General features: G+C 43.3%; 1 protein-coding gene across 5 annotated transcripts in view; it reads right to left on the reverse strand.

The window, feature by feature from the left end:
- Window positions 1-25,733, reverse strand: part of GSTCD (glutathione S-transferase C-terminal domain containing) — a 157,072-nt gene that overhangs the window by 114,469 nt on the left and 16,870 nt on the right. For all 5 annotated transcript variants that reach the window (XM_090036759.1, XM_090036762.1, XM_090036761.1 and 2 more), the window contains exons 2-3: window positions 22,466-22,893; window positions 14,013-14,477 (exon numbers count right to left, since the gene is read on the reverse strand). In XM_090036759.1, the coding sequence (XP_089892885.1) occupies window positions 14,013-14,477; window positions 22,466-22,876 (876 nt within the window). In that variant the 5' untranslated portion in view covers window positions 22,877-22,893. The remainder of the gene's footprint in view (window positions 1-14,012; window positions 14,478-22,465; window positions 22,894-25,733) is intronic.

Here is a 25,733-nt window from a genome sequence, read left to right on the forward strand (position 1 = left end):
TGTGCCCAGAGCTGGTCCAAGCACTTGGTCATGCTCCCTCCTCGACTGGCAGGCCAGCTGAGGAGGCGGGGAACGCGGGGGAGGGGGAAGGCTCTCCCCCAACTGGCTCCAAACCCCCAGCCAAGCTATGCCCAACACAGAGGGGGGAAGTCCACACGGGGGGTTCACCCAACCCCCATACCCAAGCTGATCACCTAGCCACACTCCCTCCTCGGCTGATGGGCCAGCTGAGGAGGGAGCCGGGGGGAAAATGTCCACCCCGTCCTTAGCTCCAGACCTCTATCCAGGCTGTGCCTGACACAGGGTGAAGCCTGTAGTGGGGATTTCACTCCCCCTGCCAGCAGGCCACCTGAGGAGAGAATAGGAGGGAGCCCCTCCCCAAGCTGTGCACCCCCAGCTGGGCTGTGCCTGGCAGGGACAGGGGTGGGGGGCACAGTTGGGTCTCTACTCCCCCTGCCTGAGCCAGGCTAATCACCTGGCCAAGGAGTGGGCAGGGCCAGCCCAGGTCATGACTGCGAAGGATGGAAAAGTCCCCGTTAACAGCTGGGGTTGGGGTCATCCCTGCTCTGCTGGAGCAGAGAGCACAGCCCAGGGCTGCACAGTATCTGCTGGAGGGCTACGAGTTCATTTGGATTGGGAGAGGATCTGAGACAGAAGTTCCATAAACTGGTTTGACCTGAATCAGTTAAGTCTGATACTAAATCCGACCAGATTCATCTTAAACCAGTTTTGGCCTTTTTGAAAGAGAGGCTTAAGTCAACTGAACTTCTGTTCTATTACAGGTTTTAATTGGTTCCTGATCACTTAAAGTAGTTGGTGTGTAACTTCTGTTCTTAGCCTTTATGCAAGCAATGATACTTGAGATCTTGGCTGTCTTGCACGGTAAGCAAGTATAATTTTTATCATTTTGTTGTTATTTTACACTGTTCTTTTCACTCTCCTAAACTCTGTGAGCCATACTTCCAGTCTTTCTAACCTGCTTTTCCTAAATTTCTTTAAACTTATTTTAAATTTCTTTAAACTTATTTTTTTATGAAAACTGAGATTCTAGAACATAAGATGGATGCCACTAAAGCATTGCTGTTTTCCCACTTGTCTTCTCTCTAGACCAAGGGCCAACAACCTAGAGCCTGTGGGCCAGACCTGGCCCAGGAAGCCATTTGATCTGGTTTGCAGATGTGGAGCTTCAGTGGTGGTGAAAAGAAGCACCAGTTGTGGGACCAGTCCCCTTGCCACCAGAAGCAGCATCTGTGGCAACTGGGTCCTAGCACCTGCCTAGTCACCTGCTTCTGACACAAGGTGGGTCATTTCAGTCCAAAACCTGTAAACGTTACCGACAGACCAAGCAGCCCTACAATCTGTTCAGGCTTTCAGTCATTAGGGTAGCATCTCCAATCCCACCCTACATCTCCTGAATTCTTCCTCTACTGTACTCTGCTCTCTGCTTGTATCTACTACAATGAGAAAAAAGGAAGTTACCAAAAAACACCCAACCAGGATTCATGTTATCTACAGAGCATTTATGAAAATACCAAGACCTAAAACAGATTCCCCTCTTAAAATATTGTGATTTCCAAAAGAAGTTTTGGAAAACAAGTTTGAGTCACAACTTTCATTTTGTGAAATGTTAATAGTATGAAATGACTGAACCCTAAAGAAAATGAATGTGAAGAACAGGAAAACATGTCATGTCATTTTCTATTTTGATCAACAACTCAGGAGCTGGCAAAATGATAATGTAATAGTCTTTGCATGTCGCCCAACCCTCCTTTTTTTTCCTTAACAAAAAAGGTGCCTATTCATATCTGCTTTTCTCTGATCAGACCACAGGATTTATGCTTAATATTTTTAATGTATTGCTAAAAACAACATAGTTATTCAGGTCCTTGCTCTGTGAGTGACACTGTAGATTCCTGTCATGGAAATGGTGAATACAAACAGAAGATTACTAATTATGATCATAAACAAAGGCTGTAAAGAAAAACTATGAAAGATAGTGTCCTTACAAACATACCTCTACAATGATTAGCAGTTTGGAGATTGGAAGTAGTAATGGACACTTAACAACTGTTCCACATCCACACAGTTTGTGCATATATTGTACTTTGTAATGTTCTTACAAATTAATCATTAATGCAAGTATACGATTAATAAATACTAGCATATTTAATTAGATACTTAAAAAGTTTTCATGAATTAAGAATACATTCAGCAAACTATTTATTTTGTTAATGAAATAGTCTTTTGGAATGCAATTCCAACATGTGCTGTTCTATTTGCTAACAGGAGTTTTAAATTGTGGCCTTTAATGGTTCTCTCATCTGGAAAACACTGCCTTTGTTATTCTTCAACTAAATTGAACTGCTATAGTTACTGGAGATAAATAACTGTTAACCTCGTAAAGACAGCAAAAATGGAATAAGTTTAAGAAAAATAAGGTTTCAGTCTCATTATTTTGGGATTGGTAATAATAATCATGATTTGTTAATTCAGTCATCTCTTGCTGGTCACATGATACCTTCTAAACTACTGAAGTTTTCTCCTATTTTAAAAAGTAAAAATTGTAATAAATAATTAACAACCTCAAACACAATGACTGAAACAAAGGTGTATTCAAGAGAAGCCTGCTAAAATAAGTGATCAAGCAGTAAGACAAGACAATATAGGACACAGATTAAAAAAAAAATGCTACAAGTTATCAATGTCAGGTCATAGTTCTATAAAATTCAATGCAAGGCTACAGCACAGGGCTGGGCAAAATCCAGCCTGTGGGCCGGATCCAGCTCACCAGGCTATTTTATCTGGCCTGCGGGGCCCCTAAAAAATTTAGAAAATTTGTATTTATCTGCCCCTAGCTCCTGTCAAAGATGAAGTAGGATGAAGGGAAGTAGGACCAAGGGAAAGCCACAGCGAGCTCCTGCAACAGCAGGGCCTGCCTGGCCCCACCCTGCCCCATCAATCAGATGGGCTAGCAGAGGCTTCTGGCCTGGGACCATGGGGCTGTTTGTCCCTGTGTCAGAGCAGGAAATTCAGGTATAGAAGGGGGGCAGGGAGGACTGCGCGGATTGTCACGGGGCCTGCACCAATGTCCTACAGCCAGTGCCAGGCTCCCATGCACCTGCTAACTCCCAGTGCCTCTGCCCCAGCCCCGCAGAACAGGTAGGGACAAGCACACAGTCCTGACCCCACACACCCCACGTTCGCCAGTCTGGGTTGAGCAGCAGTTCAGCACAGGAGAAAAGTCCCCTCCCCTCTCCCTGTGGCCAGCGCTTCCTTGTGCAGCCGCTTGCAGCCCGCGCAGGGCTGTCCTGCCTCTCCACCACATCACTGCCTGCCCATGGGAAAGCGGTGGCAACAGAGAGCAGCCACACGTAGCCCCGCATGGGCTCCAAGTGACTACAGCACAGGGTGCTGGCAGCAGGAGGGGGAGCGGCCGCTTTTCCACTGCACTGAGCAGTAGTTTGTTCTGCGCTGCCACTGCTTAGCCTGAGCCCCACACCAGCTCTGGGCTTGCCCATCCGAGAAGAGCAGCAGCAGCAGCTGGGCAGAAACTGCTGCTTAGCATGGAGGAAAGTGCCCCCCACACTCCACCAGGCAGCGTTTGCTGTGGCTGCCCACCCGTGCTGCCTGCTTCACTACCACCTCTGTGCTGCCCAGTGCAGCAGTGCTGGCCATGTGGAGCAGCCACAGGGCAGTTCACAAGTGGCAAAGCAGCTGCACTGCTGCCTAGTGAGGTGCTGGCCCCGGGTGGGTAGCCACAGAAAAACTGCCCGGCAATGGCAAGTGGGGGCTGCTTTTCTCTGCGCTAAGCAGCAATTTCTGCCCAGCTGAAATTCCCCTGTCGCTCAGCCCCAAGTGGCAAGCCCAGACGCAGTGTAGGGCCCAGGCTGAGCAGCAGCAGTGGGGAACAAACTGCTGCTCAGCAAAAGCAACCACTTCCTCTCCTGTGCTAAGTATCAGCCCGCACACCTACTGCCCCACTCTGGGCCCCACCGATGCTGGCTCTGGGACACTGGTACAGGCCTCATGCTCCCGCTCACTTCCACACATCCCCTGCACCCGCCACCCTCCCCACTTTCCTGCCTGCCCACCCACCAGCCATTCTGCATTACATGGATCCCATAACCCACATCCATACCTACACACACAGACATCCACACATCCCCACAAACCCCCATACCCACCCACCCACACCTCCTCACAAACCTCACACTCACCCACCATACCTCCCAACACCCCTGCACACCACACACTATATACAAGAATAAGACTGCATTTTGAGCTATTATGCAACCACTTCTGCATATACAGCACAAATGCACACAAATCGAGACAAAATATATTTTAAAATTAAATTAAAATATATTATTATGGGTGTTTGATTTTTAGTATATAATTTGTTTTTTTTCCCTAACATAGCCCTCTTCCCCAAAGAAGTACTTCTTGGGGCAAAGGGATGGACTTCCAGTGGTAAAGGTCAAAGTTTAGAGGCAGGACTTCCGGTCCCAAGATGGCAGCCAGGGGGCAGGGCACCTGTCAAAGAGCAGGGCTACCCATACAGCCCTCAACAGCTTGCCAAAACTCAGTAAGCACCCCTCCGCCCGAAATAATTACCCATCCCTTGTATAGCGGATTGACTTCGGAGATGTAGCCTCATTAGAAAGTTGGGAGGGTTTTCGGGGGGGGAGGGCTGTGTTGTTGTTTTTTTAAGTAAACCCTGAATACCTGAAACCACAGTTTTATACTCTAAATCCTGATGTAACTTAACAAATAGCAACAAATATGCATTACAATTGTTGCTTAACTTTGCAATCAGAGACAATAATCCTGGAACTTCACATAGTTTGCAAACTGTTTCTGTTTTCATTCAGTAACACAGAATCTTGATATCTCCTAAATGTAATGCCGGTGTTCAAACAGGGGTCACCAGCTTCATAAGACCAGAACTCAAGGACCACAAAGAGCAGCAAATTAACATATTGTTGCTTACAGCTCTTTAGGGTATGTATAATAATTCCTCACACATATTTTATTGGATTTCTGAAATCCATGAAATTTGCCTTCCAGGATCCTTCCCAGGTATGGCATCAGGGAATAAATCTTCATAATTAAAAAGTATGAGACTTATTTAGAAAATTCTTAGAAAAACTAAATGAATCCAGAAGGTATTATAGGGTCAAAATAATAAAAAATATTTAATCTTACAAGTGTCACTGATTTAAGACAATTCTGCAAGTAGCAATTATTACTCCTCAATAATGACAGACTATTAAAAAAAAAAAAGCTATTGATATATTTATAATCTGGTACTGTCTTAAAATAACTTTTTCTCACTCAAATGTAGCCCCCTAAATTCTACTTCTGATTGCTAAATCCCTGTGATAATGCAGAGAGCAAGCTAGAGATTGTTTTTTTTTTTAAATTGCTATGGAAGGTATTATTACACATAGCAATATGATTTTGGAGATTCTCTCTCTGAAACTGATTGACAGTATCTTTTCTCAGAGTTGCTTTGGTTTTCAACAACCAGAAGAAAAATTTGGCAAAAGAATTTTTACCAGAACACAAATGCTAACCTCCTACAGAGCTTATCTTGGCAATGGCCACTGAGAGGTATTCCGTGTACTAGTTCAAATATTAATGTTCCCTAGGGGAATGTATAATACTGAAGACACCAGAACTGAAACAGTACTATAGTGCTTTTGGTGCATTTTGGCGAGGGACAGAAGTTACAAATAAACTGGTTTAAGTGATCAAAAACTGGTCTAAATCTGTAACAGAACAGAAGCTCAGTGCGCATAAACCGGTTTCAAAATGGCTGAAACTGGTTTAAGATAAACCTGGTTGAATGCTGTATCAGACTTAACTGATTTGGGTCAAACCGGTTTATGAAACTTCGACCCCAGACCCCTTCCTGATTCAAGTTAAATCATAGTCCCACAGCATCCCAGCATGCTTTCCTGCCCTGGACTGAGTTGTGCTGTCTACTCCAGCAAAGACGGGCCAAGGGTTAAGGGGGAGAGGAAGAGACTGCCCCACCCCACCACACATAAACCCCAGCTGAGGCCAGGAAGAGGGGGTTAAACATCCCTTCTCCTGCTCAAACCTACTGCTGGCTGCAACTGTGGACTACACATCCCAGAGGCACCTGGAAGCAGCCCCTGCCTATGCCTGGAAGCAGGAAGAGTCCTGCTGCTGTGAGTCTGGACTGTAAATCCCAAAGACCTCAGGGGAACCAGGAAAAGGAAGCAAACACACAGCCCGTGCTGGCTAGGTGCAGAGAGCTGTGCCCTAGCGCCCCCTGGCTTCTGGCCTGAGACACTGCAGGCATGTGGCTGCATTTCCTGAGTCAAATGTCTGTTCACTTTTGTTTCAATTTTATCTGTGCATTTTAGACTAACCTGCAAAAACTGAATCAATTCAGCATTGGGTATTATGATTGTCTGTACTTATCCCTAATATATAATGTACAGGTGCAGTTCTCTTTTCCCCTCCCCACTTTCATTTGTGTACTTGTTCTGAAAATGAAATGCATTGTAAAGGGTCAGCAACAGTCATGTTAAAAAATAATTAGAACTTAGGCTTGCTCTATTATGAATGATGGAGGAGATTTTTCCCCCTAGCCTCAGAATCCATCTTGTAGGTAAGTTCAAGCATTTGGCACTAATAAACCTTTCTTTCCAGCTGACTGGAAGCAAACAGATCATTCAAAATACAGAAAACCCCATGCCTCAGAGATTGCCATGGCTAAATTTGAACCAGATTCAGAAAAGCTTTCTAAAAAGGAAGATCTAAGTAGAAAATCTCACGTGTTGCAAAAATCAGAGACAACAATAGATTATTTGAACTTCATTTCTGGAAGTCAGACTATCCATTTCTGACCCTCAGAATATTCACTTATACAAAATGAGTCAGCTCCAACAGGAGATAGTAAGAAAGATACACCCAAGAGAAGATACAGTCTTGTCCTTAGAGCTGTCACCTAGGATATGAAAGACTAAGGTTCAAGTCCTTCATCTTAATTAGAAAGATCAAGAAAGAATTGTTCCTGGGTCATCTAAATTCAAAGTGAATGAATGCCCCAACCACAAAACTGCTGGCCATTCCAAGATGGTTTTTTCTCTCTGATTATGAAAGCTTCAAAAACCTCTTAAAGTAACTGCCTGATTCCACACATATCATCTAAATCACTTTTTCGGCTAGTTTTATGCTACCATAATAGAAAGGATATACATATTAATAGATAATTTACATGTTAATATCATTGAAATAAAATATATTGCTTATTTTGGTAGTGCTCAGAATGTATCAGTGATCACCAAAATTAAAGACAATCTCTGCTTCAAGTGCCATTGGCAAAAAAAAAAAGAATATACTGATTTATCACCATCATCTTCAAGGGAATGAAGAATTCTTGTTCAGAATTAGTATATGAAATCAGGGATTTTAAGTTGAGCTCAGAAACAAATGCTGGTACAGCCTCCAGACCTAATTTATCTGGATTGGGGGTGGCTAACCTGCAGCACACATACCACAAGTGGCACAGGTAGCCTCTGCATGTAGCACACAGCAGATCAGGGAGGGGGCAGACAGCAGAGTGATAAATAGGGCAGGGAGCAGAAAACAGAACAGCAAATCAAACAGTGTGCACATCCCAGAAAGCAGAGAGTAGAGCAGAAGCAGAATGGGATTGGAGTGGTACTAGGGAATACATGAGGCTAATTTGTGGCGCACATACCAAAAAGGTTGCCCCGACTGGTCTCTGAGAAATTACTAGGAATTTGCCCCAAAAGATGTACAAACTAACTAACTAACTGCAGAGGCCTCCTCAGCCTGACGAAGGGTTTTTAAACCTGAAAGCTTGCTAAAACATTTTTTCCAACTATTTAAGTTGGTCTAATAAAAGATATCAGATTTACCCAAAGAACCTTGTCTGCCTATGTCCTTAGACTGGCATGGCTACAACCTACACCCCTGTACTAACTAACAGAACTTTTCAAAATGCTGCCACCATAAGCAAAAGTCAGTTCCATTTGTGATCTAATAATTCAAATGGAGCTTTGCTCAGTACACAGTAAAACTAAGGAGTTCTTGAATTTGCCCTGAGGACCCACTTTGAAAATAAGCACAGCAGTGAACTAGTATCTATACAAAAGCACAGTCTCAATAGTACAAGCAGGGAAAGGGATGCTATGGATTCCCAGCTCTATGGATCTGGAAGAAACAAAGGAGCAAAGGATGCAGCTCTTTTTCACATTTCTCTCTATTAATCCCTTGATCTTTCCTAAGCCTACTGAAGAAACCAGCACCAGCTCTCACTAATTCAGCCTATCCCTGCACACTTACATATACATGCCCACCCACAATACAGCATCCCCTCATAGTTTCATAGTAGCTAGGGTCAGGAGAGACCTGAACAGATCATCTAGCCTGACCCTCTGCCACAGGCAGGAATGAATCCTGGGGTCACAAGACCCCAGACAGGTGATCATCCAACCTCCTTTTGAATTTGCCCAAGGTAGGGGCGAGGACCACTTCCCTGGGAAGTTGGTTCCAGATTTTGGCCACCCTATCTGTAAAGTATTGCCTTCTGATCCCTAACTTAAACATATTCTCCATCAGCTTATTGCCATTGTTCCTCATCATCCCAGGTAGTGCTGGGGAGAAAAGGGCTCTAACTATTTGTTGTTCATCTCCCCTGATGAGTTTATAGGCAGCCACCAGGTCCCCCCTTGCTAAGGCTGAACAGGTTCAGGTCCCTCAGTCTTTTCTCGTAGGGTCTGTCCTGCTGCCCTCTCACCAAGCGGGTGGCCTTTCTCTGAACCCTCTCCAGGCTGGCCACATCCCTTTTGAAGTGTGGTACCTGGTACTAGGCGCAGTAGTCAACTGTGGCCTGACCAATGTCACATAGAGGGGGAGTATCACCTCTCTGGACCGGCTCGAGAAGCATCTTTGGATGCATGACAAGGTATGGCTGGCCTTGCTGGCTGCGGTCTGGCATTGGCGGCTCATGTTCATCTTGGAGTCAATAATGACTCCAAGATCCCATTCCGCCTCTGTGCTTTCAAGGAGGGAACTCCCCAGCCTGTATGTATGCTGTGGATTCCTTCTCCCAAGGTGCAGTACCCTGCATTTATCTATGTTGAACCCCATCCTAGTCTCATCTGCCCACTTTTGCAGTCTGTCTAAATCTAGTTGCAGCCTCTCTCTCCCTTCAAGTGTGTCCACGTCGCCCCACATCTTAGTGTCATCAGCAAACTTGGACAGCATGCCTTCCACCCCCTCGTCCAAGTTGCTGATGAAGATGTTAAACATTGCTGGCCCAAGGACCGAGCCCTGGGGTACCCCACTGCTCGCATCTCGCCAGGTTGAGTACGACCCATCTACCACTGCTCTCTGGGTGCGCCCCATCAGCCAATTTTTTACCCATCCAACTGTGTAGGCATCAATGCCACAGTCACTTAATTTATTGATGAGGATGGGGTGAGAGATAGTGTCAAAGGCCTTCTTAAAGTCTAAAGACTACATCCACGGCGACACCATCATCCAAGGATTTAGTTTCTTGGTCATAAAAGGCCACCAGGTTGGTCAGGCAGGACCTGCCTTTGATGAACCCATGCTGGTTGCCCCTGAGCATGAGCTCCCCTGCTGGCCATCCAGAGATTTGCTCCTTGATGATTCTCTCCAAGATCTCCCCGAGCACCAAGGTGAGGCTTACAGGCCTATAGTTACCTAGGCCCTTCCTCCTCCCTTTCTTGAAAATTGGGACCACATTAGCCAGTTTCCAATCCCCTGGCACCTGGCCAGATGACCATGAATGCTCATACAGCAGGGCCAAGGGCTCTGCGATGACCCCTGCCAGCTCCCTCAACACCCACCCGTGTGTGTGTACTAAAAAATGTTTTCCAGATGCTGTATTTTGTTATCTTATACCTAATATGAAAACAGCACCAAAATGGCAATGTTTCTATAACCAGAATGACATAGTCATGCACACCTAATGTACACTATCGACTCATGCACACCTAATGTACAATATTCGAGCTTTACTTTCCCTCTGTGTTGCTGAACCGTCAATATGGCATGAAGAAGTGAAGGAGCAATCACAATGGGAAAGGTCCTGAATGGATGATCCTCGTTCAATGGTCAGCAAGAGCCAGTGGAACTTGGTAGTAAAGCAGAGAGCAGAGGCATGCACGATACTTTCTGTTGCTCCTCCAACATACATAGGTTAAGGTAGAAGAGCTCTCAATTGCTTCTGCGCAACAGAGCACACCTCTCTCACGACACAACCTCCAACTTCTCCAAAAAAAGGTTAATACTAATGTGGATGTTTCAATTAATTGAATTTCTGGCCACCTACAACAACTTAGCTTCTGTTCAACAAAACTGGGCTGTTACCTTTTTAAAAGCCTCTCTGTCTTTTAGGCCTCATCTGCCCTGTTTTAAGAACCAGTGTAGTTACACCAATATAAAATCCAAGCATGGACAAACTGTATAGGTGTTAAGAGTGACTTGCACTGATGTCTAAATGAGCTAAATTTTTGCAACCCCCACCCAAGAAACAAAAACAAAAAACTCCACCTCTTATATCTCATGGCCTTCTATCTATAACATTAATGTTTCAGTGCTCTTGCTGGAAGAGCACAGGAAACAAGCCAGCACTAGCATCTCTAGTAAAAAGCCAAAAGTAATCTACTAAAAGTAACCAAGAAAGTTTGGAGAAGAAGAAAAGAAAAATTAGATTAAAAAATTATAAAAAGAGAACAAAAACAACCTTGAAGACAGAAGTCAAAAGTTTATCAAGTGCTGAAATGAAAATATTTATAGACAAAAAAACTATCTAAGAGGTAAACTCCAGAAATTAGATCCCTCAAGCAGTAAATCACTAACACTGACAAGTTTTGTGGAAGTTTGCCATTGGCTGACACTTCAATAACATTTCAGTTCTGCTGTATGAAATAGAAGACAAGGTGTTATATCTCTAAAATGCCCTTGTTGTCTCTGCATTCCTTTCCATTCATTTCCTCCATAAAAGCATTCTCACTTTTCCAGGAGACATTTATTTGCTTTTAGGCATGCCTATCCATGTTCCGATAGGATCACATAGAGATTTCTGTTTTAGCTTTCAAAAATGTTACAGGCAGTGTTACAGTCATAAAATGAGAAACACCAAAGATGGATAAGATCACACTTTGCCTTACTCCACCAATATGCTGTACCAGAATTATCACATACAAAAATGTCTGCTGTGACTTTCTCACGCATATATACTTCTGTTTTACCCACATTACAATGCACTTCCATTAAGAGCGTGTTCATTAAAAAGCTATCTATCATAAAAGAAATCTTTATTCTTTATCTGAATTTTGTCAAGTCATTTTATTTCCCTCTCCCCCTAAACACTGAAATAGAATTCAAATTGTAAAGCACAAGAACAACTTTACAAAGGGAGTATATTTGACTTTAGACTAGGCTACAATTCTATTAGCTGGAATTGAGCTACAAATTATCATCTTCTATCTATACTGAGAAAAAGGTTGATTCTAGCTCACAGGTTGTTACCATACTAAAACTTGACTACTTGCCTTAGAACAAACGCTAAATGCTAATAGTTTTGGAGAATTGCCCCATATGACCACTGAATATGGTCACTGCCAGGAAAGACAGAGACTTGTCTTTTTTTTTTCTCAGTTGCGCTCAGTTGAAAAAAGGCAGGAATTAGTTCCTGTAGCAATCAGTTATCAGTCAGTGTAAAAGAGACAGATTTGATAAAGATATGCATCTCTATCACAGTCTCCCAGTATTCTGAAGCTTGTAACACAAGTGCATCTACAAAATACGTTTACTGCGCAGTTGACTAATTAAGTGTGCAGTAAATATCTCAACATCTACATGTGTGCCCCTATTAAGATGCACAAAACTAATAAGGCAGCAGTGCACATGTAGATGCTGACCCACTATCTAACCAGCAGGCAGCCCCTACACTGAAACACCCCAGCCAGGGTGCCCCAGCCAGCCCATCCACAACACACTGAGCCCAGTCAGAGGAGCCCTGGGCTGGCAGGGTGACCCACCGGGCTCCCTACCAGCCAGGGCTGCTGCAACTTGGCTCAACGTGCAGTGATCTGGGCACATGTGTAAAACGCCTGCCCGAGAGCTTCCAGGGAGCAATAACTGCAGAGCAATGAGTTTTAGAGATGAAAAGCCCTTAGAAGGGTATTCAATTGTATGGAATAAGCTCCGCAGTTTATTGCTGCAAATTTATGACAGGTATAGATACGCCCAATATGAAATTATGTAGGTCATATTTCCATACAATTGAATAATTATTTATGTGGCTGTGTGCCTGCAATGGACTAAGCTAGGTTTACCATACGTTTGGGTTTCCCCAGACATTTCCTCTTTTTTGGCCCCTGTGCTGTGTCTGGGCGGGTTTTTAAAATAAGAGCAAATATTCCAGTTTTCTGCTCTCCTGCGCTGGCTGGGAGCAGCAGGCAAGCTGATTCGCTGCTGGGGGTCATGTGCTCCCTGCACGGGCTCTGGCAAGCTAGAGAGAAAGAGTATGTGTGTGCAAGTAAGAAAGAGCGGGCTTGCCCGCAATGCGGTAGCTGTTTGGGCAGCAGGGCCGGGGGTGGGGGGTGGGAAGGGGCTGCTGGGCAGGAGTGATGGGCACCAGCAGGGCTGTTCGGGAGCAAGGGGCACTGGCAGGGCTGGGGGGCAGTGGGCGGGTTGGGAGTGAGAGGCACCAGCAGGGCTAGAGGCAGGGGGCTATGAGTCAGGAGTGAGGGTCACCACGAGGGCTGGGAGGGGGTCAGGAGACTGGATCAGGAGTGAGAGGCATGGGAGATAGGATGGGTGACTGTGGGTTGGGTGTGTAGGGCATTGGCAGTGCCAGGGGGCTGCAGGTCAGGAATGAGAGGCACCAGCAAGGGGTGGGGGAAGGGTACTGCTGTTTAGAGGTGAGGAGCCCTGGCAGAGCTTGGGTCAATGGATCCAGAGTGATAGGCAGCAGCAGGGCTGGGGGTGGGGGTGGCTTGTCAGTGAGGGGCAACATAATGGGCAGGGACAAAGCACCGGCATGTCACTGACCCTCCATCATATTCCTGTCTCCCACCTCCCTCATGACAGGTGTCCTCTTTTTTGGACCTGGAAATATGGTAGCCCTAACTAAGTGTAATCTTAACTTTGGATTTACAAAGTGAGAAAAATGCAATACCCTCCTAAGGGCTTTTCATTTCTAAAGTAACTGATACTTATAACCTTAAATCCAGTTTAACGAATTACTTAGACAGGAAATAACTTTTTCAGATGTTCCAGATTAACTTTTTCAGAAGGACTCTGTTCCACGCCCCCTTCCCATTCCCAGATTAGAAATCATCGTCTTCCGCATGGTTCTAATCACTTGTTGCATCCCAACATACTAGACCATAACAGACCTCCTACGTACTGCTTCTTCAATCCCCTCTCCCCACAAACCTTGGTATTTGTCTCAGGTATGGTAGCGGCTACTGTTCTGGATGCAATGCCTTCTGAGGTTGGATACAACTCTCTTCTGAATTTCTAATGCGAAAAGTAATGGAAGTCAAGCTCTACTCTAATTTAGCCAAGCCAGCCATTCATCAAGACATATAAAGTGCAAACAGAAATAGCTAAGGAAGGTATTAGGGGGAAGAAAGTATTTAAATAAAAACACACCTTTGGAGAGCCAGTGTGTGATATAAATGTATTTCAATACATACATAATAAACAGGCAAGAATTATTTGCAGCACATCAACAGCTGTGTGATCGCTATTGTATATTTAACTCAAAGGATAGATAAGCAGTATAGTATATTTCCCATACTATGCATACAAAAAAGTAAGGTAACAAAACAGTTTTCCCATTTTGAGGGTTTGCACAGCGCACACTTTGTTTGACCTCTACATGTCTTAAAACAAAATGTTTTTATAACCTTTTCAGTTTCTAAAAGAAATTTACACTATGTAATATATATAAGCTGTTTTCTTACCAGGAACTGATGGATGCATGGTAAAAGCACAAGGTCTGCCAGGGTAAAATAAAGCCCTTCAGCAAAAATATGCTCCAAGGTTGGGAGGTCAGAGGTTTTCGTTTTCCTGATGAGAGGGGGCTCCCTGTTGGTTGTAGCTGGTACTTCCTGCACAGTTAATTTGGAGAAAGCCACTCTCAGTTCCAAGCTTGTGAGTGTTTGCTCCTGCTTTTCTTCTATTATTCCTTCTTCTGTGCTTCCCATTGCAAGTGCAGGCAGTGAGGCAGTGCTGTCAGCTGTATTTTGCTGCTGCAGTTTCTGCCTTCGGATTTTGTCATCATTGTGCACCCTGACAGGTTCTCCAAGCTTTTTCTCAAGCTGCAAAACCTCAGGTGGAATAGTCTGACACCGTTCAGGAGATGCAGTCAAAAAGCTCTCAACAGCCAGAGGGATGCTGATTTCACAAAGTCTGGTCCACTGGCTAACCTATCAGATAGATTTAAATAAGCATGTTCTCATTAGAATGGTTAGGACTATCTAAAAAGTTTTTCCAAAAAAGGTGCAACTTCCACCTTTAAAGATATAGTGTGATTATCTTACAAACTCACAAAACACATGCATTATATATAACTTACGTAAATAGGGTGGAATTTGATCTCTCAATTTCCTTACTATGTAATTATATACAAGTTGTTTTCTTACCAAGAATTGATGGATGCATGGTAAAAGCACAATATCTGCCAGGGTAAAATATTGATATTGCTAATGATGTAACAGTATTTATTCAGGATATTAAATTGTATATGCCAAAGTAATAAATAAATGGTACCTGGTCTGTTTAAAAGTTTGTTAATTTGTTTTTATTTTTTACTGATGGCAACCTGGGATCACTGCATACTTCATGAGAAGTAAAAACTATGACTAAGTGATGTAGGTCATCCCAAATAATTGCCAACAAAACTAGAATCCTATCCCATCTATGAATGTGCTACATGCAATTTTGTTTTTCTCTAAAAGCTTTTTTAGAAATGTTTTTGAACAAAGTTGGGATGGCTTTCTTGCTATGTGGTATCAGTAAGTCCAAGTTTTTATCTTAATTTAAAGTTTATTTTTCTAAATCTCTTCCCCTTTATTTCTACTTAAATATTTTTAAGTTATCATTCAGATTCTACTTTACCCTCTTGTTCAATTTACTTGACTGGTACAATAATCCAGAATCAATCCCATCAAATTAACTTGCATAGAAACGATTTTCAGTTCAATTTCTGGGGGGACTGGGAGAGGTAAAATTATAATCTCCCTAAATATAATTGTATAACCCATACCACAACTCTACCCACTTACACTATATTAGTTGCATAATTTCAGATTAGGGGTACACCAACCGAGATTTTGGGGGCCGATACTGATACCCAATATTTAAGGAGGCATATCAGCCTATACCCATCCAATTTCTGATACAGCTGCCTCCAGCTGATAAGTCTGTGTGGTGGAAGGGGAGGGAAGAGGCCTGGGGGAGGCAGTGAGAGGGCACTGGTGACGCTGGGAGGGGACTGCAGCCACCCCGATTTTGCCGCAGTTCCACTCCCAGCGCCGCCACCGCCAGCCATCTGGCGTAGTCCCAGCTCTTCCCAGCACATAGGTGGAGGTGGGGCATTGAGCACTGAAAATCCATGTGCTGGGAAGAGCCGGGACTGAGTCAGGCGGCTGGTGGCAGCAGCGCTGGGAGTGGAGCTGCAGCAAAATCTGGGGTGGTTGCAAGCCCCTCCCAGCACCACCAGCATCTGCTCTGAGCCCAGCCCCTGGCGAGAAGAGCCCCACACCAGACTTACCAGCTGGAAGTAGCTCTTCAAGCTACCAGCTCTGCTCCTCGCTGCCTGAGTGCTGTGCTGCGACTGCACGCAACACAGGCATTTATCGGTCAAATTATTGGCCCCATCAGGCTGATTTCCAATACAGCCAATTTTTTTTATATTGGTACAGCTCTTACATCAAACCAATGCATCAGTGCACCTCTATTTCAGATTATAATTAATTTTCCCATAGATACTATGGATTTTCAAGGAAATAGTTCACACAATATTTTAAAAAACTGACAATGGGAGAAAACTGCAGACTCAGGAATTACTCGAGTTTTATGATGAAGACAACATGCTCCCTGCCTATGTCCTGGTTTGGTTTGGTGTTCAAAAGTATCTCAAAGACTAATTCAGTTAAATCCAATTTTTAAATGACTTGCAAGTAAATAAAAACATTACATTTAAATAAGGGTGAAAACCGTTCAACGCTTCTTGTTTACACATATACTGGAAGGAGCTTATACTCCTGAAATAGTAGTAGTTAGCAGCATTCATAATTAGCAAGTACGAGTTCATTAACCAAACCTGAACCAAGTACTATCTTTAACAGACAGCTCCATTTCTTTAGAGAGCAGTTTAAAAAAAAATCTCAATATTTCCAGCACGATTTGGTTTGACCTTTAGTTAAAGATCTTTTCTCCTAGATAACTAATTTTTGTTGGTCCCTACGGTGGTCACTTAAGTTTCATGGCATCTTAAAATACCAAATTTTAGGAGCATACATATTTAAGATGTATTAAAATTAAAGGTTAACTGAAATGATTTTTAAATGCAAAAATCTTTTAAACTCCTAAATTACTAGCTATATATGTGTACAGACTTAAAATACATGCAACCTCTGCACATATTTCTCCACAGTCCACAAGAACTGATTCATCACTGTGCTACTACAGTTTTACACTGTTTTAATTTTGAAGGAATTACAGCAGCCCAAATAGATGAGAACATTAGTGCACGGTTTACACCTGAAAAGAAACTGTAACTAATCTGGGATTCACAGGAGCATTCGAATATGCCTAAATGATTTAAAAACCAAACTCCTAAGGAAAACAAGCCAAAAAGAGTTTGTCCCAGTAAGCATGATCACAAGATCAAAACAAACTGCAGTGGAAGATGCAGGATCTATAATATAAGGGTGCCTATACACATGCAGGGAGGCTACTCGGCCATATTGTAATTGCAATGCATCAGAGTAGGCTCAATTAATCAAGTCTGCTGGAGCCTGGTAATTACGACGCTCCAGCAAACTCCACCATCATATGCATCAGTATCGCCATGCTGAAAAAGGGCTGCAGGGGCACTTTAACCTAAAGCTTGTTCAACGAGCTTTAGTTAAAGTGTCCCTGCCACCATTTTTCAGCGTGGGAACGCTGATACACATGACACTCTGGGAGCTTGAATTAGAGTGGCTCTGAGAGCATCACATGTATTCAGTGTCCTGTGCTTCAACATGGTGGCAGGGGTGCTTTAACTAAAGCTCATTTGATAAGCTTTAGTTAAAGCGACCCCACTACCATTTTGAAATGGAGGGGGATACCGGATAAAAGAGCTTTTACTGTAAAATCATTGAAGTCTGGTTTGTATGGTGCTATAACTTGAGTGTTTGGAATACCATGAAGGGATTGCCTAGGGCTCAAGATCCAGGGTGGTCCCTGACAGTTGGCAGCAGATATGGACTGTCCTAGGACATGAGCCCTGGGGCAGTTTCTATCTGCTGACAATCAGCTGATTCTTGAGCACCCAACTTGCTGATGCAAGAGGTGCCCAAGATTTCATAGATTTCATAGACATCAGGGCTGGAAGGGACCTCGGGAGATCATCGAGTCCAGCCCCCTGCCCAAGGGGCAGGAAGTCAGCTGGGGTCATAGGATCCCAGCAAGATAAGCATCCAATTTACTCTTGAAGGTGTTCAATGTAGGTGTTTGAACCACCTCCGCTGGCAGACTGTTCCAGACCTTGGGGGCTCGAACAATAAAGAAATTCTTCCTTATGTCCAGCCTGAAACGGTCTTGGAGGAGTTTGTGACCATTCAACCTAGTCATCCCTTGGGGCGCTCTAGTGAACAAATATTCCCCCAGATCCTGGTGGTCACCCCTGATAAACTTATAGGTGGCCATCAGATCACCCCTGAGCCTACACTTTTCCAGGCTAAAGAGTCCCATGTCTCTCAGCCTATCATCGTAAGATCTGTTTTCCTGACCTCTGATCATGTGCGTGGCTCTCCTCTGGACTCTCTCAAGCTTCTCCACATCCTTTCTGAATTGTGGAGCCCAAAACTGGACACAGTACTCCAGCCGCGGCCTCACCAAGGCCGAGTACAAGGGGAGAATGACATCCCGGGATTTGCTCGAGAAGCATCTATGGATGCAAGCCAGCGTTTTGCTCGCTTTATTAGCCGCAGCATCGCATTGCAGGCTTATGTTCACCTTGTGGTCAATGATGACCCCCAAGTCTCTTTCTTCTGTAGTGCTATCCAACGTAGCACTGCCGAGCCTATAAGGATGCTGCAGGTTTTTCCTCCCAAGGTGGAGAACCTTGCATTTTTTGGTGTTAAACACCATCAGGTTCTCGTCTGCCCATTTGCTGAGCTTGTCCAGGTCAGCCTGGATCACCCGCCTATCTTCTGGCATGGATGCTTTGCCCCAAAGCTTGGTGTCATCGGCAAACTTAGCCAGTCCACTCCTGACTCTAATGTCCACATCATTAATGAAGATGTTGAACAGGATGGGTCCAAGGACAGAGCCTTGAGGGACCCCACTGGTCACAGGGCACCACGATGAGTGACTGCCATCAATTACAACCCTCTGGGTCCGACCACGGAACCAATTTTCCAGCCAGCAGATCGTGGTGGAGCCAAGGCCACAACTGGCCAGTTTGGCCAAGAGGTGATCATGGGATACCAGATCAAAAGCTTTTTTGAAGTCAGGATATATGACATCAATCTCTTCTCTCTCGTCCAGGTGATAGGTCACCTGGTCATAGAAGGAAATGAGATTGGTCAAACAAGACCTACCCGCAACAACCCCGTGCTGGCTATCCCTTAGGATGTTAGCCTGGGCCAGTCCATCAAGGATGGCCTCCTTAATAAACTTTTCTAAGATCTTCCCCAGGATACAAGTCAGGCTAATGGGCCTGTAGTTAGCCGGATCTACTCTCCTCCCTTTCTTGAAGATTGGCACCACATTGGCCTTCTTCCAGTCTTCGCGCACTACACCAGAGCGCCAGGAGTTTTCAAAGATCCGTGCCAGGGGCGGGGCTATGACGCTCGCCAGCTCCTTGAGTACCCTGGGGTGCAGATTGTCAGGGCCGGCTGACTTGAAGGTATCCAGGTTCTCAAGATGTTCCTTCACGAGGTCAGCATTTATGGAGGGTAGGGGATTCCCATCAACCGGATCTCCCTGTCCCATAGCAGGCATGGGCGTCCCATGGGACGCATGAAAGACTGACGGAAAGTACCTATTTAATAGGTTGGCTTTTTCCTGGGCGTCTGTTGTCAGTTGCCCCATCTGGTTTAGCAAGGGTCCAACATTGCCCTTGCTTTTCCTCTGGCTCCCCACATATCTGAAAAAGGACTTTTTGTTGTCCTTGAAGCTAGTTGGAGTTCAGTTGCAGCTTTGGCTTTCCTGGTTTGCTCCCTGCAGGACCAGACCAGTGCAGAATAATCCTCCTTGGAGGTGAATCCCGTCCTCCATCCTTTGTAGGCTTTCCTTTTTAGCTGCAGGAGGTCCGCTAGGTCCCTGGAGAGCCAGGAGGGCTGCTGTGCCTTCTTGCTGCCTTTCCTCCGTGTTGGAATAGATTTAGCTTGTGCATTGAGGATCGCTTCCTTGAGAAGCAACCACTCTTCTTGAACTCCCATCTCCCTGGGGTCATGGTCCCTAAGGGCCTGACCAACAAGCCTCTTGAGCTTGTCAAAGTCGGCTTTTCTGAAGTCAAGGACTTCTGTGTTGCTGACTGACTTGCCAGCTTTATGGTGGATGGTGAAGGTGATCAGCTCGTGGTCGCTGTCACCCAGCTTCCCATCGAACACTAGGTCGCCGATTAGGTCATCCCCCGTAGCCAGTACCAGGTCGAGCAGCGCTTTGCCTCTCGATGGCCCATTGACTTCTTGAGTCAGCTAGAGGTCATCCATGCACGAGAGAAAGCTTTGCGACTGCTCGGATTTTGCTGAGTGATCTGCCCAGGAGATGTCCGGGTAATTGAAGTCACCCATGACAACCAAGGTCCTGGAGCAAGCGGCCTCAGTCAGTTCCCGGGCGAACTCCTGGTCAAGCTCAGGACTTTGAGTGGGAGGTCTGTAGTAGGCTCCCACCGTTGTGTCCCCTGTGCCGTATTCCCCACAAATTTTTACCCAGAGCGTCTCTAGCTGTCCATGCCGGTCGCCAACATCAGCTTGCAGGGACATGTAGCTTTCCTTCACATAGAGAGCTACACCCCCGCCCCTTTTGTCAACACGATCCTTCCTGTACAGAGTATAGCCCTCTATACCCGTGGTCCAGTCATGGGTGGAGTCCCACCAGGTCTCCCAGGACATCCCAGGATGCTTTGCACCTCTCCAGCAGCACCACCCCCACCCCCACCCCCACAAGACTGACATACCTTCTCATGGATAACTCTTGTGTCCATACTGCTTTCAGAGAAGAGAAAACAATTCTCAGAAAGAATACAGTATTGCTTACTAGGTGTATGAATCACCATAGTGTACGCTCAGTGGTCCAGTCATGGGTGGAGTCCCACCAGGTCTCCGTTATCCCAATCCCAACAAATACAAAGATCAAAGAACAAAGATCATGATTATAATCCTGGTCTCCCCCTACCCTGGCAATATGGTGTGACAGGGATCTGATTCCTGATCCCACAATCATGTCTTCTGCCATGCACGTGTGGTATGGGAGAAGGCACGATTGTTGAGATCAGATTCCACTGCACCTTTAAGGCTAGGGAGAGACATTCAAAAGCCAGAGCCTAAACTGATTCAGTCTTTCCAGGTTAATCTAAACCATGGTATACTTTGTGCACCCAGAAAAAACCAACATTGGTGGGAAAACCACACAGTAGCCAAGACCCTGGTGAACAGGGAGATAAGATGTTGAGGATTGTTCTAAGCTAAGTCATCTGGACCATGTAGTTACAGGCTGAAAATGGCACCAGACCACTGAGTTCAACAAAAACCTCATTCTAAAAACATAATCATACTGAACCTGATGCTAACACGCATTTACAGTGGAAGCCACCTCTCTGTGTATTTGAGGGACAATAAGAATGATAGATATTGCCCAGGGGCTGTCAGGGGGTACAGGGGTTGGTCCCAATGTGCATGGGGCAGAAGCCAGCTACCCCTGCAGCCAGCACAGCTTCCCTGCCATGGGGGTTTAACCAGGCAGAAGTGACCCGCTGCTGCCTGTGCTAACCAGAAGCAAAATTGCTCCCAGTCGGCATCTACACATCTGCTACTGCGCATTACCTAATGCACAGTTGATCTAGTACCTGTATATGTCAGTACTACCAAATGATGCATTAAACAAATTTAATGCACAGTTAGTCCAGCACACATGTAAATAATGATACTTTACTATGCATTAGATTAGACTAATGCACAATAAAGCATCTCATATGGAGATGCCCACTGTTTAGTACAGCCTCTTGTTACAGGACCATAGTTAAGAGTTGTTCTTCAATTAAACCTTATCTGAAATTACTGAACAGACCACAATTACATGACATAAATGGTATGAAAGAACATACATGAGAGAAAATTAAGAAGGTATTTTACACAGTGGTGATTAAGTAAAATAGCTTTTCAATCATGTGGTGCAGATGAAGCAAATAATGAATGATCTAGACTGTCTAAAGGACATTAGAGAGCTTCATGATTCAGAAGTAAGGAACACATTTTACATTGGAAGTTATTCCCCGACCTAGATTACTTAAGGATCTTCTTCCTCGTCCCTCCCCCTCCACCCTCCCAATCCCCACTGGCTCCAGTTGCTCATAGTAGTGTTCTAGCTTCCTTTAGCTTCCTTTCAGAATTGCTGTCAGTCCTTTTTCAGCATAAGTAGACCGTAGCTTTGTGGACTTCCAGTATTTGATTAGACTTTAAATATTTTCTTTTCTACATACCCTCTAGGACCTGAGTTCAAGGTTCTACATTTACTTTACAATTGGTGTCATCTTGAATGCTTGTATAAGAAATTTGTATTTTCATTTGATTCAGAAGAAGTGATAACAGTTTTCACGTGGACACACTGAAATCTGATATTGGCAGATTAAAAGTAAACTGAATTTCCTTTTTAAACAGACAGCAACAGATTCTCAACTAGTCTAAATCAGCATACCATCACTCTTATCAGTGAAAATACACTTTTCCCCAACCTATAGTTTTCATCTTAATATCACTTAAATATACAAGCCTCTTTTTCCTTTCCCTGCTTGTTTTAAATAATTACAGCTCATATTTATGCTAGAATCAACAGTGTCCTATTGAACTAACTAGGAAATAACATGGTAAAATTTGCTAATTGGACACTCCCGCTGACATCCACATTGAAACCCAATTTAAAATATTACTTTTTGTACTGTAAAAGAATTAATATATCTAACAGAAAAGGATGCACTCACTTCAGCACAGGCTTTTAAGCAGGTTTTTTTAAATCCCAAAAGTTCTAAAGCTTCCTTATTTGATGGGTTGGCCTCATATGTTTTCTGTACTATGTGCCTCAGCACAACAGCAAGACCAGCTCGACAGAATTTGCCATCTTTCCCCACAATAGCAGGCAAACAGCAGTTCTGGACTACCAAAGGAAGCTGACACCTTGAGGTAAAGTGCAACTTGGGATCACTAGGCAATGCTTTGCCCTCAAGCTGGTCATCTGCACTTTCACCAGCAGGCACTAAGAAAACTTTGAATAATCTGCAGTCACAGTAGGACAGCAAAAATAAGGCTACAGATGAATGAAGAGGAAAGATGCAATCTTCATATTGATGGGAGAAGTCCAAATAGAGCCGTTCCTCAGTAACACTGCCTTTCATCTTCCAATTTAAAGTTCCTGAAATAGAAATCAGAACAGTAATAATTAGTAATAAATAAATGATTTTTAAAAACCCTGTGCACATATACAGTTTGAAATGATCATTTCACTTGCTGGAAAAGAACTCAACTCAAATGTTTTAAACCTGTGCTGTTCAAACGGCAAGGTGGGGACCACAGTACCACAAAACAGAGTGAGTAAATACATATTAATACGTGTATGCACATATCTTACACTTCATTAACGAGCCCCATTCAAGCTCAACCCTCCAAAACCTAAACCCTTGATTCTGTCACTGCATACAAATAGGTCTGCTCACATACATGCAATTTCACAGCAGGACATACTAATGGAAGACTCACTCTATTAATCCACCCACTTTACATTTAAACTACACTATTCTCAGCTAGGGAGGTGATGTGCTAGTCGAGCAAAGGATCACCCTTACAGCTTTAGGATATACACTAGCACTCATCTAAGAAAGAAAAAACAAACCAGTCATAAACTGGAAAGGAAGAAAACTAAGCCGTTAGAAATCCAGTTAGGTCTAGACACATTTAATTTCCTATTTATCTCCTAATCTTTCAAAATGATTTCTTCCCCTGAAGCAACAGGACTTAGTATGTTATATAAATTACAGTAATATGGTTACTTCTTCCATGTATGTGATTTTGATATTCTGATATTTAAATTTTATTTGTATTATAGCTTTGGTCCATTTTTGTTTATTCCTGACAAAAAGACACTGGTTTTCTTAAAGCAAGTCTGAGTAGCTTAAGTCAATTACCTATTTAGGATTTTTTTAAAATGTGTAAATGAGCAAGTAGCCGTCACAACAGTGGGGACTCTAAAACAAATAAAAAAGAAAAAAAAATCAACAAATACTTAACTCATAGAGCTCTCACAGTATCCCCATGGATTTTCTAAAACTCTGTGTATGTGCCTTTAAGCAGCTGGGTCTACAAGGCACAGTTATGTTTTTCTGAGATCATTAAGAGAACAGCATAGAATATTCATGCAGGCCACAAACAGCATTGGTTTTTGTATTACAAATTAAATCCAGATTCTGTCAGGTCATTCACTGAAGGTGAAACACAGACAAAAATAATCCATACTCCTGAAGAATCCTGTATGTGTGCATCTGTAACATACATGAATCTTTTTAAAGATAAGGCTTGATTTAAGCATAGTAATATACTCATAGCTGACATTAAGGATCTAGTCTTTACACAGAACATAATTTCAATTAATTTTCGGTTCAAGACATTTTTCCTCTATTAATATTACACTATTCCAGTTCAAATTGCTGTAGAATTATGATGTAATAAGTATTTTGAACCACATCTAATAAAATTCTCGTCTACTACTATATTAATCACAAGTCATATTGCAGCCTTTAGACACTAGATGGCACTCATTTAAAGCAATTGTTTTAGAAGCAAATACTATGTAAGCAGGGAAAGGTGTCTTCATAGTACCAAAAAATGGCATTATGCATGTTTTATATAAAACACAAATGACTCTGGAGCAGTGCTATTCATTGAAAGCATTATCTATGTTAATAAGAATATCATGGAGAAATTACATGAATACACTGTTAATTATTTACTTCCACAATAAAAAGTGCTTTTGTCTTTGACAGAGCCAGAACATTGAATTTTTTCTCTTGTATTTAATGGGAACGTGTGGGTCAAATTAACAATTTTATATAATCTCTATCAGTAGATCAAGCCAATTGTTCAAGACCTTGCAATGTATGAAGAAATCTCAAGTCACATTTGACATTTAAATATACAGAATAATGATGGTAATGATTACATTAAGGGATTAAAAAAGAAAAAAAGCATTGATCACAGCACTTCATTTCCAAATATTAAAGCTCAACATAAAAACGCCATTTCCATCCAATTAATATACCTACCACACAAAGAAGCCTATAAATAAATAAATAAATAAATAATTATTCGCCTAGAAAATTACACTCAGAAATCTGATGATGAAAACTCTGGAAAGCAAAGTACAGTATATAGGTCAAGGCATACTTCATGCTAGTATCAGCATTGGGAGGGAAGCCATATAGATATGAACATCATTAAACAATATATGAACCAAGGAGAACTAGCTATGAATTACATAATTATTGACATTTTAAATAAGAACCTTAAGCACAACATTCAGTTCAAACATTAAATTACCTTTCCAGGCATTTGGATTATTTTGAACTTTCATGGAAAATGGTAAAACATATGACAAAAAATACCCCCTTCTTTCAAGGTCATTCCAGTCTATCAAATGTACACAATCATCTTATGAACCTTATAGTTTGTGTGGTGGCCTTGTTGTATGCCTTATAACAAGAAATCCTTAGAGGCAAGGCTATCTTAGGGTGATACTTTTTGTAGGACCAATTATGTAGTTGGGATAAAGTTAGACAAGGTTTTGAATGCAAGACCTAAGGAAAAATGTCTTGCATTCAGAAGCTTGTCTAACTTTATCCCAACTACATAATTGGTCCGATAAAAAAACATCACCTTAGAAATCCTTGCTTCTTGCATAATTTCTGAATCATCACGACTACATCACTATGATTTTTCTTAGGAACTACTACATAGGTGTCAACTATGTATTTTTGCCAGCAGGTACTTTTTTTGCAGGGGGAAGGGGTAGTTGTGGGACCACTGCCTTGCTGGCCTCTCTGGTACTCCCCACCTGCATCATCTCAGCAAGCTGGGGGACATCGAACTAGTCCACTTTTGGATAACCCATCACTCCCATTTCTACGTGCTTATGCTCCATACCATTCACCACCCTGCCCTTTTGTCTAACCTAGTCACCAACTGGCAGAACACCTTTGACAG

The sequence above is a fragment of the Crocodylus siamensis genome, chromosome 2, assembly GCF_052110815.1.
Source record: "Crocodylus siamensis isolate JL-2025a chromosome 2, ASM5211081v1, whole genome shotgun sequence".
Lineage (NCBI taxonomy): Eukaryota > Metazoa > Chordata > Crocodylia > Crocodylidae > Crocodylus > Crocodylus siamensis.